Genomic DNA, 13765 nt, shown 5'->3' on the forward strand with positions numbered 1-13765 from the left:
TTGTGGAGGACCTTTGCCCAGAGCAGTGAGGAGAAGCAGGATTCTTGGCCCGCTCCGGCTCCCCTGCTGGGTGGGGAGGGGAGAGGCCTGGTGCTGAGAGAGCCCCTGCAGAGCTCACCCCGAGGCCCTGTTGGATCTCCAGGCCATGAACACAGAGCCTGAACTGGCTGTGCGTTCTCTTCTCTGAGTTTCCTCTACTTTCCACCTCCCGACAGAAACCTCTCCATCAGACCCCTCGATGAACACCCCCAGCTCTTTCCCCACCCTCAACGAAGTGTTCGGGAGGAAGAGGAAGAAACGGACCAGCATCGAGACCAATATCCGCCTGACTCTGGAGAAGAGATTTCAAGATGTGAGTGGCTCCTCCGGGTGGGGGCGGGTAGGCCGCTGTGCACGGCTGGATGAGCAGACACGCTCAGGCCCCTGCGCTCCATACGTGCCCTGGGAAGGGGTCAGGAAGCAAGTGCACACACCCTCTGCAGGCACCCGTGTATTCCGATGAAAGGGTGCATTCCTCCTCCGTTCCAGGAACTTCTTCCCCCACTGACCCTGACTTTATTTTTTAAAGATCTTATTTATTTATTTATTCATGAGAGATACACAGAGAGAGGCAGAGACATAGGCAGAGGGAGAAGCAGGCTTCCTGCAGGGGAGCCCGATGCAGGACTCGATCCCAGGACCCCAGGATCATGCTCCAAACCAGAAGGCAGCCACTCAACCACTGAGCCACCCAGGTGCCCCAACCCTGACTTTTTTGAGAGCCCATTGTCTCCTTCACTGGGAGATTTAAAGAATGGGGTATAGGGTCCCAGAAGAGCATGTCCAGCTGAGGTGAAGGGATCAAAGCCAGAGCACTGTATGTGAATTTTCTTTTTTCATTTGTTTTTTATTGAAGTATAGTTGACATATTATATTAGTTTTGGGTGTATGACAGAGACTCAACAGTTTTACATATTACAAAATGCTTATCATGATAAGTATAGTTGCCATCTGAAATTCTTCACTTTCTATGCATTGATTTATTATTTTTTTGGTTTTTATTTTTTAAAGATTTTATTTATTTATTCATGAGAGACCCAGAATGAGAGAGAGAGGCAGAGACACAGGCAGAGGGAGAAGCAGGCTCCATGCAGGGAGCCTGATGTGGGACTTGATCCGGGGACTCCAGGATCACACCCTGGGCTGAAGGCAGGCGCTAAACCACTGAGCCACCCAGGGATCCAATTTATTGTTTTTTTAACTATAAATCTAGGAAATGCTCATCGTAAACAATGAAGAAAACATGGAAGTAGAAAGAAAAAAATCTACCACCAAATGGCTTTCCTTCTATTTCTTTCTTCCCCACGCATTTAAATGCTTGTGATCATATTATACATACATTTGTTTGAACTTGTAGCAGAAGCTACAAGTTTCCTGAGCCAGTATGTGGAAGCTGATAATACCCAGCTATGTGCCCCGTAGTTGCTGGGGAAGAGAAGAGGGAAAAGCAGGCGTGTCTAAACAGCTTCTCATCAGGATTCCTTAGGTACCAGCCTCCAGAGCCTCCATCCACACCACATGGGTCCCCAGAGGATGTGTCCTTGGCCTCATTTAACATTATGGGCTCGAGGCCTCCAAGACTGCTGCCCACTCTGGCCAATCCGCCAGTGCATCTGGCTCAAGGATTTGATGGCCACTTCCTGCTGGCAGGATGACAAGAGCTGGCTTTTCCTGCTGATTAGATTTCTTGGAGCAGCATGAGTGAGGGAGGAGGATGCAGGAAGGAGGGAAGGGGGCTGAGACCAAAGATTGAGTGGAGGGAGGGGTTGGAACAGAAGAGCGCTGAATATGTATATGTATATATTATCTTCACATTCTCGACGGATCCACATGCTTTAGCTTTTCCTATGTGAGGTAGGACAGGAAGTAATAACAAAAGAAGAGGATATCAGGCCACAAGGGAAACATGGGTTTCGGGATTTTGCCTGCCCCTCTGAACTCAGTGGTGGACTCCTGTCTCTAGAACTTCCTCTGAAGGAAGATGTGAGAGAAGAGAACTATGTTTATGGATCCTTTCTTCTGGGGCAGGCCTCGTGCTGGGCAGTTTACATACATTTTCTCGTTGTATCCTCACAACAATCCTGAATGGTAGACATTATTTTTCTCCCTTCATAGATGATAAGACTGAGGCTCAGAGAGGTTAAGAAAGTCTTCTAAGGAGACACAGTAAATGATGAAGCCAGTATGCCATCTTAGGTCTGATTCTAAAGCCTTTCATCCATCTCTTGTTCTGTCTTGTTCCCATGGAACATCTAGCCCCTACCCCTGATTCTCGACCCCATTCCCTCTTTCCTCCTGACCACACTCTATCCCTTTGGTCTCTGTAGAACCCCAAACCCAGCTCAGAGGAGATCTCCATGATTGCAGAGCAGCTGTCCATGGAGAAGGAGGTGGTAAGAGTCTGGTTCTGCAACCGACGTCAGAAGGAGAAGCGAATCAACTGCCCTGTGACCACACCCATCAAATCACCCATTTACAACTCCCGCCTGGTGAGTGGCCTGGAACCAAGCTGCCACCAAGCACTGGGGGGAAGGTCAGGAATGGTGCCTGGAAGTCATCCTGGGGAAGATGGCAGTCAGGAGTTGTGAGGGGCATGCCATAAATAAATAAGCAAATAGATGGCATATATAAAATCTACATAACATAAAGGAGAACAAAGAAGGGTAAGGGGATTGAAAGTGACTGTGGGGGGGGGATGCTTTTTTAAGAGAGAGGTCACAGAGGACATTCCTGGTGAGGTGACATTAAGTGGAGCCCAGAATGTTGAAAAGGAAAGAACTATCTAGAATAAAGAGTGTTCCAGGCAGAGGAACCAGCACGTCTGAGGTATAGGAGGAAGTCAGTGTAGCTGGGGCAGAGTGAAGAAGGAGGAGGGACTAGGAGGTGCCGTCAGAAGAGTAGCACAGAGCAGACTGCCCTAGGTCATGGAGGTCACTGAAAGGACCCTGGCTTTGAGTTTGTATGAAAGAAGCCGCTGGAGGGCTGTGAGCAGAGAAGCCTGAGCTGGCTGAGGTGGGCTGCCACGTGGAGAATGGTCTACGTGGAAGCACACACCAGTGAGGAGAACTCCAACAATGAGGCTGAGCATAGAGATAGATTAGGCTAGGATGCTAGCCATGATGGTGACAAGAAGTGGTTGGATTCTGAATACACTTCAACTGTGGAGCCAACAAGATATGCTGACAACTCAGATACGGAGTATGAGAAATGAGGCCAAAGAGACTTCAAGGATTTTGGCCCAAGCAACCAGTTAGAGGTGTTGACACTTTATAGGATGATGAAGAATGGTGGAGGTACAGGTATGAGGGAGAAAACTAAAAATTTGGAGCTGATCTGATTAAGTTGGACATGCATCTAAGCATCCAAGAAGAGGTACCAAGTAGACAGTTATATCTATGATTCTGGAGGTCAGGGGAGAGGTCAGGGCTGGGAATAATCTGTAGTTTAGGCAGACTTGGGAGTTTGGGGAGTAGGACATGTCTTCTTTATTCAGGGAGAGATGGTGCCTGGAGGGTGGGGGTGGGAAGGTTCTTCTCCATCCCAGGGGATGGTAGGGTTGGAAGGCTAAGGGAATTGAAGACAATGGCGCTGTCCTCAAATCTTTCAGCACTCAAGAATGGGTGAAATTCAGCCTTGTCCGGGATGGAACATAGCTGACACATAAAACAATACCATTGTTCATTCTTTCACCAACATTCCTTGACTATCTACCATATATTGATCTTTGTGCAGAGTGCTAGGGATACACAAATAAATAACATCTGTCCCCAGTCTCAGAGGACCTCACCGCCAATTCAGAGCAGAGGAGACAGACAAACAAATAATAAACAACATGATAATTTCTATCGGAGAATTTAGGAGTTGCAGCTAACAAAGCTGGCAAGGTGGTGGTTAGAGAAGGCTTCCCCAAGGAGATAATTAATACCTGAGCTGAGTCCGAAAGGACAAAGAGTGAAGAGGCAAATAAGTGTGGGGTGGAGTTCTCATGGGGGAAAGTATGGGAACAGTAGCATGAAGCAGGGACGATGTATGACATGTTCCCGGAACCGTAGGTGGTTCCCTGCAGAGGGATGTTGAAAGATGAGGCTAGACAGACCAGCAAGGGCCAGACTGAGGCGACTCTGTGCAATGCTGAGGAACTTGAAGGCTTGGGGGAGTCACTGAAGGATTTTTGAGCAGGGCATTGGCACAATCAGATTTGCCTTTTAGAATGATGTTCAGATTGTGGTGTAAAGGGTGGTTTGAAAGACAGAAGACCAGTGGCAGGGAAACCACCTAGGATGTGTCTGCAGTTATCTGGAAGAGAAGAAATGAGGGCTGAAGCAAACCTAAGAGATAAGAAATTCAAGAGACAATTAGAAGGTAGAATTATTAGGTCTTGGTTAATGAATCAGAAATCAAGTGGGGGCAGGGAGAATGATGACGGCAAGAGAATATTCTGCACTGACTCTCAGCATTCAGGTTGGGTTGATGGGGCAGGTGGTAGTGCCATTGATGGAACAAGCAAACAGAGGGAGGAGCTGATTTGGGAGTAGGAAAAAGTGACGATTTCCAGTCTTTACATCATTATAATGTACAGTGAAGCCTCTGGGACACCCAAGTGGGAATGTCCTTGGGCACCTGGAGTTATGGGGTCAGAAGAGAAGGCCAGGATAGAGACACAGATCAGGGAGTCATACGCATAAGGTGGTGGTTGAAATCCTCGGATTGGAGGGTGAGGGAGGAGCTCAACTATGGAGTTTTCACAAAGGAGCCAAGAGAAAAACCTAGATCTTAACCCTAGAGAACATCAGCATTTGAGGGACAGGTAAGGGAAGAGGATCAAGGGAGGAAACTAAGAAGGAGAAGCCAGAAGAGTCAAGACAAGGGCAGGAGGTCAGTGAAGATGTGAGGAGTTCTGTAGGAGTGCTATGGGAAAGTAGAGGAGTGCAGATCAATGACACTCCAATCAGAATGGAGTCCAGGAGGGCTGACCCCCCGATTGGTTTGTAGAACAAATTAAAGTTAGCAAGAACAGCAAACCAGGCAGGAGGAACCATCTGTGAGGAGGCACCGAATTATAAAACAACATGCTACATTTTGGGAATCGCAAGCACTTCCATCTGGCTGGAGCTAAGGCCTGGTGACTACGAGAGGTTGATGAGGGCCGATCACAATGGGCCACAGATACTAAATTACCCTGCAAACTCTGAGGAACCCAAAAATTTTAAGTTGGAGGCAACAGGATATTCATTCACTATTCCTTTCTTAAATATTTATCAAGTACCCACCAAATGTTTGGCACAGGACGCTTGGGATCCCTGCTTCCAGTCCAGCAGGGAAAAGTCCAGTCAGTCCCAGACATTGAACAAATACTCTCTGGGATGAAATCTCCAGAGGAGAAGCAGGAGGATTTAGAGGACCTAACCTAGTGCAGGTGTCAGGAGCTTCTCTGAGGAATGATGCTCAAACTGACAGAAGAAGAATGAGTAGACAGTAATGGGGGTGAGGGTGCCCGGGGAGGGGAGAGTGTAGGAAGAACATTCTAGGCAGAGGAAAGAGTCTATACGAAGGCCCTGAGGCTAGGACAGGGTGAAAGGAGGAAGCACAGCAGGCTATGATGGGCTGGAACCGGGGGAGTGTGAATGAGGAAGCTGGAGTGTTGGGCGGGGGTGAGGTGGGGTGAGGTTATGTCGGGTGTGTTAAGGAAATGGAGCCATGTCAGAAGAGCATTGGAATCTTCAAACACAGGCTTTTGGGAAGTAGGTTCTCTTTTTGGTTCAATCCCAACCCAGGACACCTACAGTGAGAAAAGCAGTGGGAAGCATGGAGGAGCTGGGAAGGAGCCTGATTCATTCTCATCATTCATGCAACACATATTGACTGAACTTTGCACCTGCAAGTTTCCAGGTGCTGCAGTAGACACCGTAGATCTCCATGGGCATCATCCTGCCCTTGGGAAGCCGACAGCCTACTAGAGGAGAAAGATGTTAAATAAGTAATGACATTCATATTTGTGATATTATGAAAGAAGCAGAGAAAGAAAATGTTCTGACCCTGTCTTCTCCTCAGGTCTCATTGGGATGGGCTCCTTGGGACCAGGACATAGTTTCTTCTGCTCTGATATGAAATGATCTCTAAGATATACAGTCAAGCCAAAAAATAAAATAAAAAAGAAAGAAAGAAAGAAAGAAAAAAGCGAAATGGCACAAACCAGGGTGGGCAAAATGCTACCATTTATATAAACAATTAAAAAGGGGAACCATATATGCCAAGATGTATATATATACATATATATACCTGCTTGCATATGCATGGCCTGCCTCCAGAAGGAAACAGAGGAAGCTGGTCGCAGTGACTAAATACATTATTTATTTTAAAACAACAACAAATTTCTTGGGTGTGCCAGTTGGGAGGGGAGGAGGAGGAGGAGAGAGATGGGTGATAACATCTCTTACCACGCGGCCCCACACCTGTCTCCACCCTCCGTGGGCCCCCTGCCTACTGAGGAGGTTCATTGTAAAAGCACAGGTAGGTGAAGAGAGCCGAACCGCAGCTGATTAATTGGGAAATGAATACGTGCTGCATCCTGTTGGGACGGGTGGATCCAAACTGGGGAGGGGAGGAGTATCAAATCCCAGCTCCCCGAGCAAAGCTTCCTTCCAACATCCTTTGAAAACATTGATGGGAGCTTCCCCGGTCTGGCATGTGAGAGAACAAAGGGGAGGCAAAGTGTGCCGACTCCAGCTCAGATGGAGAGGTGAACAGTGTCCAGCGACACTTGACGGCAGCCTTCAGGGAGGATGGGAACTAACATTTAACAACCCTGGCACTCTTTGGCAGGCATTGAGTTGGAAGCTTTATGGACATTATCTTATTAAATCTTAATTAAAAGGAAATACAAGGGAGGCATTACCTCTGTATCATGGATGAGAAAACCAGATCTCAGTGGGGTTAGGTCACTTTGCTCAAAGTCACATGGTGGAGCCAGGTTCTCTCCCCCAGATCCGTTGGGCCCCCAAAGTCCATTCTTTCTATTACATCTTGTTCTAAGTTGTGCTAGGGTAGTAATCTTAAGGGGGGGGGGGCGGGGAGAATCCTAAAATGTTTAAATCCTCGTCTCTTCCCAAGCTCAGAGTTGACGATGCTGTGAGGTCTCCAGGGCCAAATGAAAAGCTTTGGAGTGCAAAGTTCAGCCCCTCCAGTGTTTTCTGGGGAGTTGAGGGTCCTCTCATATATCAGGCTGGGAAGCCGGGAACAGGGCTGTCAGGGCTAGGCTCTGCTGCCCTGAGCAAAAGGATCTTTATAAAAATACATACATACATACATACATACATACATACATACATACATAAATACAAAAAAAAAAAAAAAAAAAAGAAAGGGTTACTGACAGGGGCAGCTTTGCCTTGGCAGTGCCAAAGAAGCCAGGGGACACAGGGAGGGCAGAGCCTGGTGGCAGCAGTGGGCAGCCATCATCAGAGCAGGGCAGAGCTGGAGCTGATGCCGCACATGGTCCAGAGGCCTTCCTGCAGAAGCAAGGGATGGAATGTAGGTTCGGGACTAGGCAATCATCAAGGACGCTGAGGCCTGAGGCCTGCACTCTGGGCCCGGCACCCCAGAGAAGCACTCAGGATCATGGATAAGGGAGCAGACACAGACACTGACAAGCTTCCATTGCCTTTCAGGTCTCTCCCTCTGGGTCTCTGGGCCCCCTCTCTGTCCCTCCTGTCCACAGCACCATGCCTGGAACAGGTAAGCCTTATCGTGGGGTTTCTGAATAACACCAGAATTCTATAAATACCGGGACGGTAGAGGCACAAGCTGACTGCTTAGGTCAGCATTCCTTAAATGTCTCTGAAAGGCGATTAAAATCTGTGCTAGAAGAAGAAGGGTTCCACCATCAAGTAAGTTTGGGAAATGCTGAAGAAGCAGCGTTTAGGGCAAGTGTTTGCTTTCTGTTTTGGTTGCCACCCTTCTCAGCCCTGGAGTGCATTTTATATCCCTGCAGGAGTGAAGGAGCTGGATGGAAGGCAGGGGGTTTCCAAACCAATTTCCTACAGAACTCTTATTTTTCAAAAAGCACTGATAGCCTTTCAAAGAACCCAAAGGGTGACCGTATGTCTGGATGTGCCCAGGATAGTCCAAGGGTCTGCCTGTTGTCCTGACATAATTATCGATGGCACTGCTTCCCACTCTCCAAAGTATCTTGGCTTGCTTGGATGCTAAGATAGACCTGTCACCTTATTCACAGAATACTGTTTGGGAAACCCAAAAACAAGAATCCAAATCTGCCATATTGCAGAAGACAAAATGTGTTTCAGGGAAGCAGTACAGGCTAGGATTACTTAGTGAATGGCCAGGGACCGAGGCTTGGGTCTCCTCTCTCATGGCTGTGCTCTTTCTAGAAGACTGTGGGTCTTTTCTGTGGAGATGGGAACATGGAAGAGGCTGGCAATCTTTATTATGCTCTCAGATTCTCTTTCCCTCCCCTGTTCACTTTTCTCTCTCTGCCTCTCCTCCTTTCTTGTTCTTTTGCCTCTCCTGTCTCTTGGTCTGGGGCTACATATGCCCTGCCCAGGGTGTGTCCTGGAGTAGGAGGATTTTGGCATCTGTCCTTTTGCATTTGGCAAGTCCTGGACCTGCAGAACCAGCCATGCCGCTCTCCAGGGCCTGCGCTGAGAAGAACATTTATGATGAGAGCCCCTCTGGGGCCGGGTGTTGATGCTAACATGGCAGGAGGTGGGCAGGTGGGTGGGAGGTAGGGAGGGGGTGGGAGTCCTCTGGGGGGACATGTCTGAGGGCCATGTCAGGAGGTCCCAGGACCCAGCAGCATTATTTTCCCCTTGTTTTTGCCTCTCTTCGTCCTCAGTAACGTCATCCTGTTCCCCTGGGAACAACAGCAGGCCTTCGTCTCCTGGCTCAGGACTCCACGCCAACAGCCCCACTGCATCTCAAAATAACTCCAAAGCGGCAGTGAGCTCCTCCAGTTTTAACTCTTCAGGGTAAGGTGGAGGAGAGAATGCCCCAACATTACAGCAGGGTCAGGGGACATGCAAGAAGTTGGGTCCATACCTCTGGAAAGAAAGCTCATCTCAGGGCTGGAAAGGGAAGCGGGGTGGCAGGGGGTGGGGATGGGGTGCAGAGTGGACAGCCAGGCTGGACCACATCCCTAGGGAGCGGGCTTTAAAGAGAAGCTTCGGCCAGTGAGCAGTCCTGGCAAGGAGCTGATGTCAACAAAGCCAAAATTTCCATCCTCACTAGGAGGGTGGAAATTTCCAAACACTCCTGTTAGAAAGGGCCAGGTCCTTCAGTGGGCTTAGGAGTGCTCCACTTCATGCCAGGAACAGGGTGCTCTCGGGGTGCTCTGATGTGAGCCAGAGCTGCCGGTGCGGCTGACGGAATGAGAGAGGGAAGTATTGCCCGATCCCTATCTCCAGCTCTTACCTGCGATGCAATGAGGGAAGCGGCCTCTGGGGCCTGAGTCTGCTCTATAGAGTATTCTTGAGCAGAGGCTTTGAGAAAGTCTTCCCTGATTCAGAACAAAGCAGAGATTTGAAAGTTAGGCAGTTCCCTTGTGGGAAATGAGTCCACTTGTCCAAACCCAGGCTATTGAGCAAGACAGCCAGCTCTTATGGCCAAATGTTGTACTGGATCTCCTCAACCACTGTAGCCATAAAGGGAGGAAAAAATATAATGTACATTTAAAAAAGATTTTATTTATTATTTGAGAGAGAGGGAGAGAGCATGAACAGAGTGAGGGACACAGGAGGAAGAAGACCCCCAGCTGAGCAAGAAGACCGATGCGAGGCTCTGTCCACCCAGATCAGTCAGTTTAGCGTCTGCCTTCAGCTCAGGTCATGATCCCGGGGTCCTGGGATCAAGCCCCACATTGGTCTTCCTGTTCAGTGGGTAGTCTGCCCCTCATCCTGCTCATGTTCTCCACCCCCTCAATAAATAAATAAAATCTTTAAAAAAATGTTTTGAGATAGAATTTATATACCATAAAATTTACCATCTAAAGTATAGGATGCAGTGGATTTTAGTGTATTCACAATTTTTACGTAACCATCACCATAATCACCATAATCTAATTCCAGAACGTTTACATCACCCCAGAAAGAAAACCCCATACCTGTTGGCAGTTTGTTACTCATTCACCTCTTCCATCATACCATTAGCAGCTTCGGGATTGACTTGCTTTTTCTTCCTTCCAGATCTTGGTACCGATGGAATCATCCCACCTACCTCCACTAAGACCAAAAAGTTTCTTCGAATTCACCTGGCCCCGTATGCCCCCCTGGAAGGAAGGGAATCACGCCTTCGCCCTCTGTATGGACAGATTACTGTCAGGAGAGTGGAAGAGAATCCCCACTATCAACCCAAACTCTTGCTTCTTCAGGAGTGAGGGCATCCAGAGATCCAAACTGTGATTGAACCATGCTTTGGCTCCAAGAGCTCTTGAAACACATGCCCTTCCCACCCCCCCACCCCCAGGTGTTGACCATGTTCGCCTTCTTTCCCTGTTTTGTCTTCCAATCCTCCAGTTCTAAATACTTCAGACGGCTTCACTGTGGCAGTAGTCTTTCAGAGAAGGACACCTTGCCATTATTTTCCAACTCATCTGCGGGCTTCTGGGGACAGTGGTTTGCCTGGTGCACCAAGCCACCAGGAGAGAGATCACAGTTCTGACTTCGAACTCGGCCACCATCTCTGAACCGGTTTCTAAAATCTGCGAAAGGATTGAAATCTGATGACCACAGCCTGGATGCTCTCTCTGTTCTGCAGACTTTTCTGATCGAATCCTCATTTCACCCCGTGTTCTCTGTAGCCCCGCCCCCCTTTTCTAGAACCAAATCCAGTCACGATTGCCTCCTTTTTACAGAAGGCTGAGCCACCCTCAGTCCCCTGGGCGCATCTCTCTGCCCACAGGTGCTCTTCTGTCTGCTACACCTGCCCCAGAGTTCAGGAGTGCTTATTCCTTCTCTCCTTCCTTGTCTTTCTCTGGTCCTCTCTCCCTTCCCCTGGTCGCAGGAGGAAGGACCCAAAAACAAACCTATAACAATTATGTTGGCAAAATACCTGTATATAGCCCCTTTTTCTTTTTGCAGTTATGTTCTCTCCTTAATGTGGAATTGTCCAGCAAAATGTTTAACTCAGGTGTGAATTTTGAAGATATCTCTGTAATATTTTATCTTTTTAGAAAAAAGAAAAAGGAAAAAAAATGCCAAAGTGTGAAATACTGTGCTAGCTTCCACAAGAGAGTTCCCGCATAGGCTGGGAATCTTGGTTGACTTCTCGGGAACCTTCTCTCTAGTCTCCTTCTTTGTGGGCCAGTGTGTAGAGATGTAACATGAAGCCATTCCAGAAATGGTAACTTTTTTTTTTTTTTAAAAAGATTGTATATCCAAGAAAATGTTGAGATTCAAAGGAATCTCTCTGTTCCTAAATAAATTTGTATAGTTATGATATAAATGAGTCCACTATTGATAAGAAGAGGTTTAGATTATTGTTCTGTGTCTTTTGTTGAGGGAGGGAATCTGAGTGCATATAGTAAAATGGGATGGGGGGGGAGGCACCTGGCTGGTTCAGCCAGTGGAGTGTGACACTCTCGATCTCAGGGCTGTGAGTTCGAGCCTCACATTGGGCGCAGAGATTACTTTAAAAAAGCGGGATGGGGAAAATATTTCAAATCAGTGCATTAAGTCTGTTAGTCCCCAGACTGATGCTAAAGATGACATACACACACGGGGCTTTGAAGAGTTCAGAGTTCTTAATCTTTTTGATAGAACTCCCTTGAGGGCAGAGTAGCAGGTGACTGATTGTAAGTGGGAGGATTTTGTAAGTGGGAGGATGGTAAATGTTTAAGGCCAAGTCATTCAGACTTTAGAGGCAGAGGCTGAAAAACTCCTATTCCAGGTATCCTGAAGGTCAATTATTCAGTATTCACAATGGGAAGCAATAGATATATAATAGATATGTAGACAAGAAGCAAAGCACAATCCGATAATCCAATATATTTGGGTTCGGAATGCACTGGGACTTTTGCTGAGGGGTTTGAGGGACAAGGAAGCTCTCCTGGTGGTTTTCCTGAGGTTAATAAAAATTTAAATAGCTACCATTCCTAGGGTAAACACTGACCTGTGGGAAAGGGAGTTCCTTCAAAACTGTAATGGCTCATGGGGGAAAACTGAAATTGGGATGAAACATTAGTTGTGAACAACATCCACGTGAGAAATCTGTATGTAAATAATTAAGACTTAACTATTCCTGATGTTTAAATGGGACTTATATTCAGACTCAAACTTCATGTCATGAAGCTGGAGAAGAAAGCCTATTGGTAGTGGTCACTGTCTCCAGAAAAGATTCAGTTGGAAGGGGCGAGGGATACAGCAAAGAGACAGCAAGAGGAACCTTCGGGACTCATTTAAGTATATAAAGGGACAACTCTGCCAACCATGAGCCCATGTGTACTTACCTGTGCATGCACTGTCCACAATGCTGGTTTTCTTTTTCTTTTTCTTTTTTTTTTTTTTGTCCCTTTGGCATCCCTGGATGGGCACGAACCACATACTGGTTTTCATTCATTTCATCTTTTTAAAAATACTTATTTTTTTAGAGCAGTTTAAGATTTATAACAAAATTGAGAAGAAGGTACAGAGATTTCCCATACACCCCTGTCCCCTCACATGCATAGCCTCTCCCATCATCAACATCACTCACCAGAAAGTGTGATTTTTTTTTTTTAAACCAAGGATGAACCTACATTGACACACAATAATCACACAAAATTCACAGTTCATCTTAGAGCTCACTCTTGGTGGTATACATGCTACAGGTTTGTACCAAAATATAATGACATACACCCATCATTATAAGGTACAGGGTATTTTCACTGCCCTAATCCTCTCTGCTCCACCTGTTCATCTCTCTCCCCTCCCATACCCTGTAACCACAGATCTTTTTACCATCTCTAATAGCTTTGCGTTTTCCAGAATGTCCTATAGTTGGGATCATAGTACGTAGCCTTTCCGGATCGGCTTCTTTCTTCTTTCACCTAGTAATGTGCATTTAAAATTCCTCCATGCCTTCATGGCTTGATAGCTCGTCTCATTTTAGCACTCAATAAATAATATTCTATTATCTGGATACACCACAGTTTATCCATTCCTCTACCGAAAGACATCTTGGTTGCTTCCAAGTTCTGGCAATTATGACAAAAGCTGCTATGAACATCTGTGTGTGGGATTTTGATGTGGACAGAAGTTTACAATTCCTTTGAATAAATACCAAGGAGCGTAATTGCTCAATAATATGGTAAGAGTAGATTTAGTTTTACAAGAAACCTCCAAACTGTCTCCCAACAGAATGTGGCTGTACCATTTTGCATTCCCACCAAACAATGTATGAGAGTTCCCATTGCTCCACATCTTTGCCAGCATCTGGTCTTGCCAAGTGTTCTAGATCTTGGTCATTCTAATAGGTGTGTAGTAATAGTACAGTTGTTTTCATTTGCATTTTCCTGATGACATAGGATGTGAAGCATCTATTCATGTGCTTATTTGCCATCTGTATGTCTTCTTTGGTGAGGTGTCTGTTCAGGTCTTTGGCCCATTTTTAAATCAGGTTATTTTTTTTCTTATTGTTGCATGTTAATATCAAGAGATATCCCTGTCTGCAGAGCAGAGGTTTTTAATTTTAATGAAGTCCATCTTACCCATTATTTCTGTCATGGGTTGTATCTTTG

General features: G+C 46.6%; 1 protein-coding gene across 7 annotated transcripts in view; it reads left to right on the plus strand.

The window, feature by feature from the left end:
• Positions 1-11522, plus strand: part of POU2F3 (POU class 2 homeobox 3) — a 75394-nt gene extending 63872 nt beyond the window's left edge. For all 7 annotated transcript variants that reach the window (XM_072822370.1, XM_072822373.1, XM_072822371.1 and 4 more), the window contains 5 exons: positions 216-352; positions 2367-2528; positions 7707-7773; positions 8891-9023; positions 10236-11522. In XM_072822370.1, coding sequence (XP_072678471.1) covers positions 216-352; positions 2367-2528; positions 7707-7773; positions 8891-9023; positions 10236-10275 — 539 coding nt within the window. In that variant the 3' untranslated portion in view covers positions 10276-11522. The remainder of the gene's footprint in view (positions 1-215; positions 353-2366; positions 2529-7706; positions 7774-8890; positions 9024-10235) is intronic.
• Positions 11523-13765: the final 2243 nt, after the last annotated feature.

This window comes from Canis lupus, chromosome 3 (assembly GCF_048164855.1).
Source record: "Canis lupus baileyi chromosome 3, mCanLup2.hap1, whole genome shotgun sequence".
NCBI lineage: Eukaryota > Metazoa > Chordata > Mammalia > Carnivora > Canidae > Canis > Canis lupus.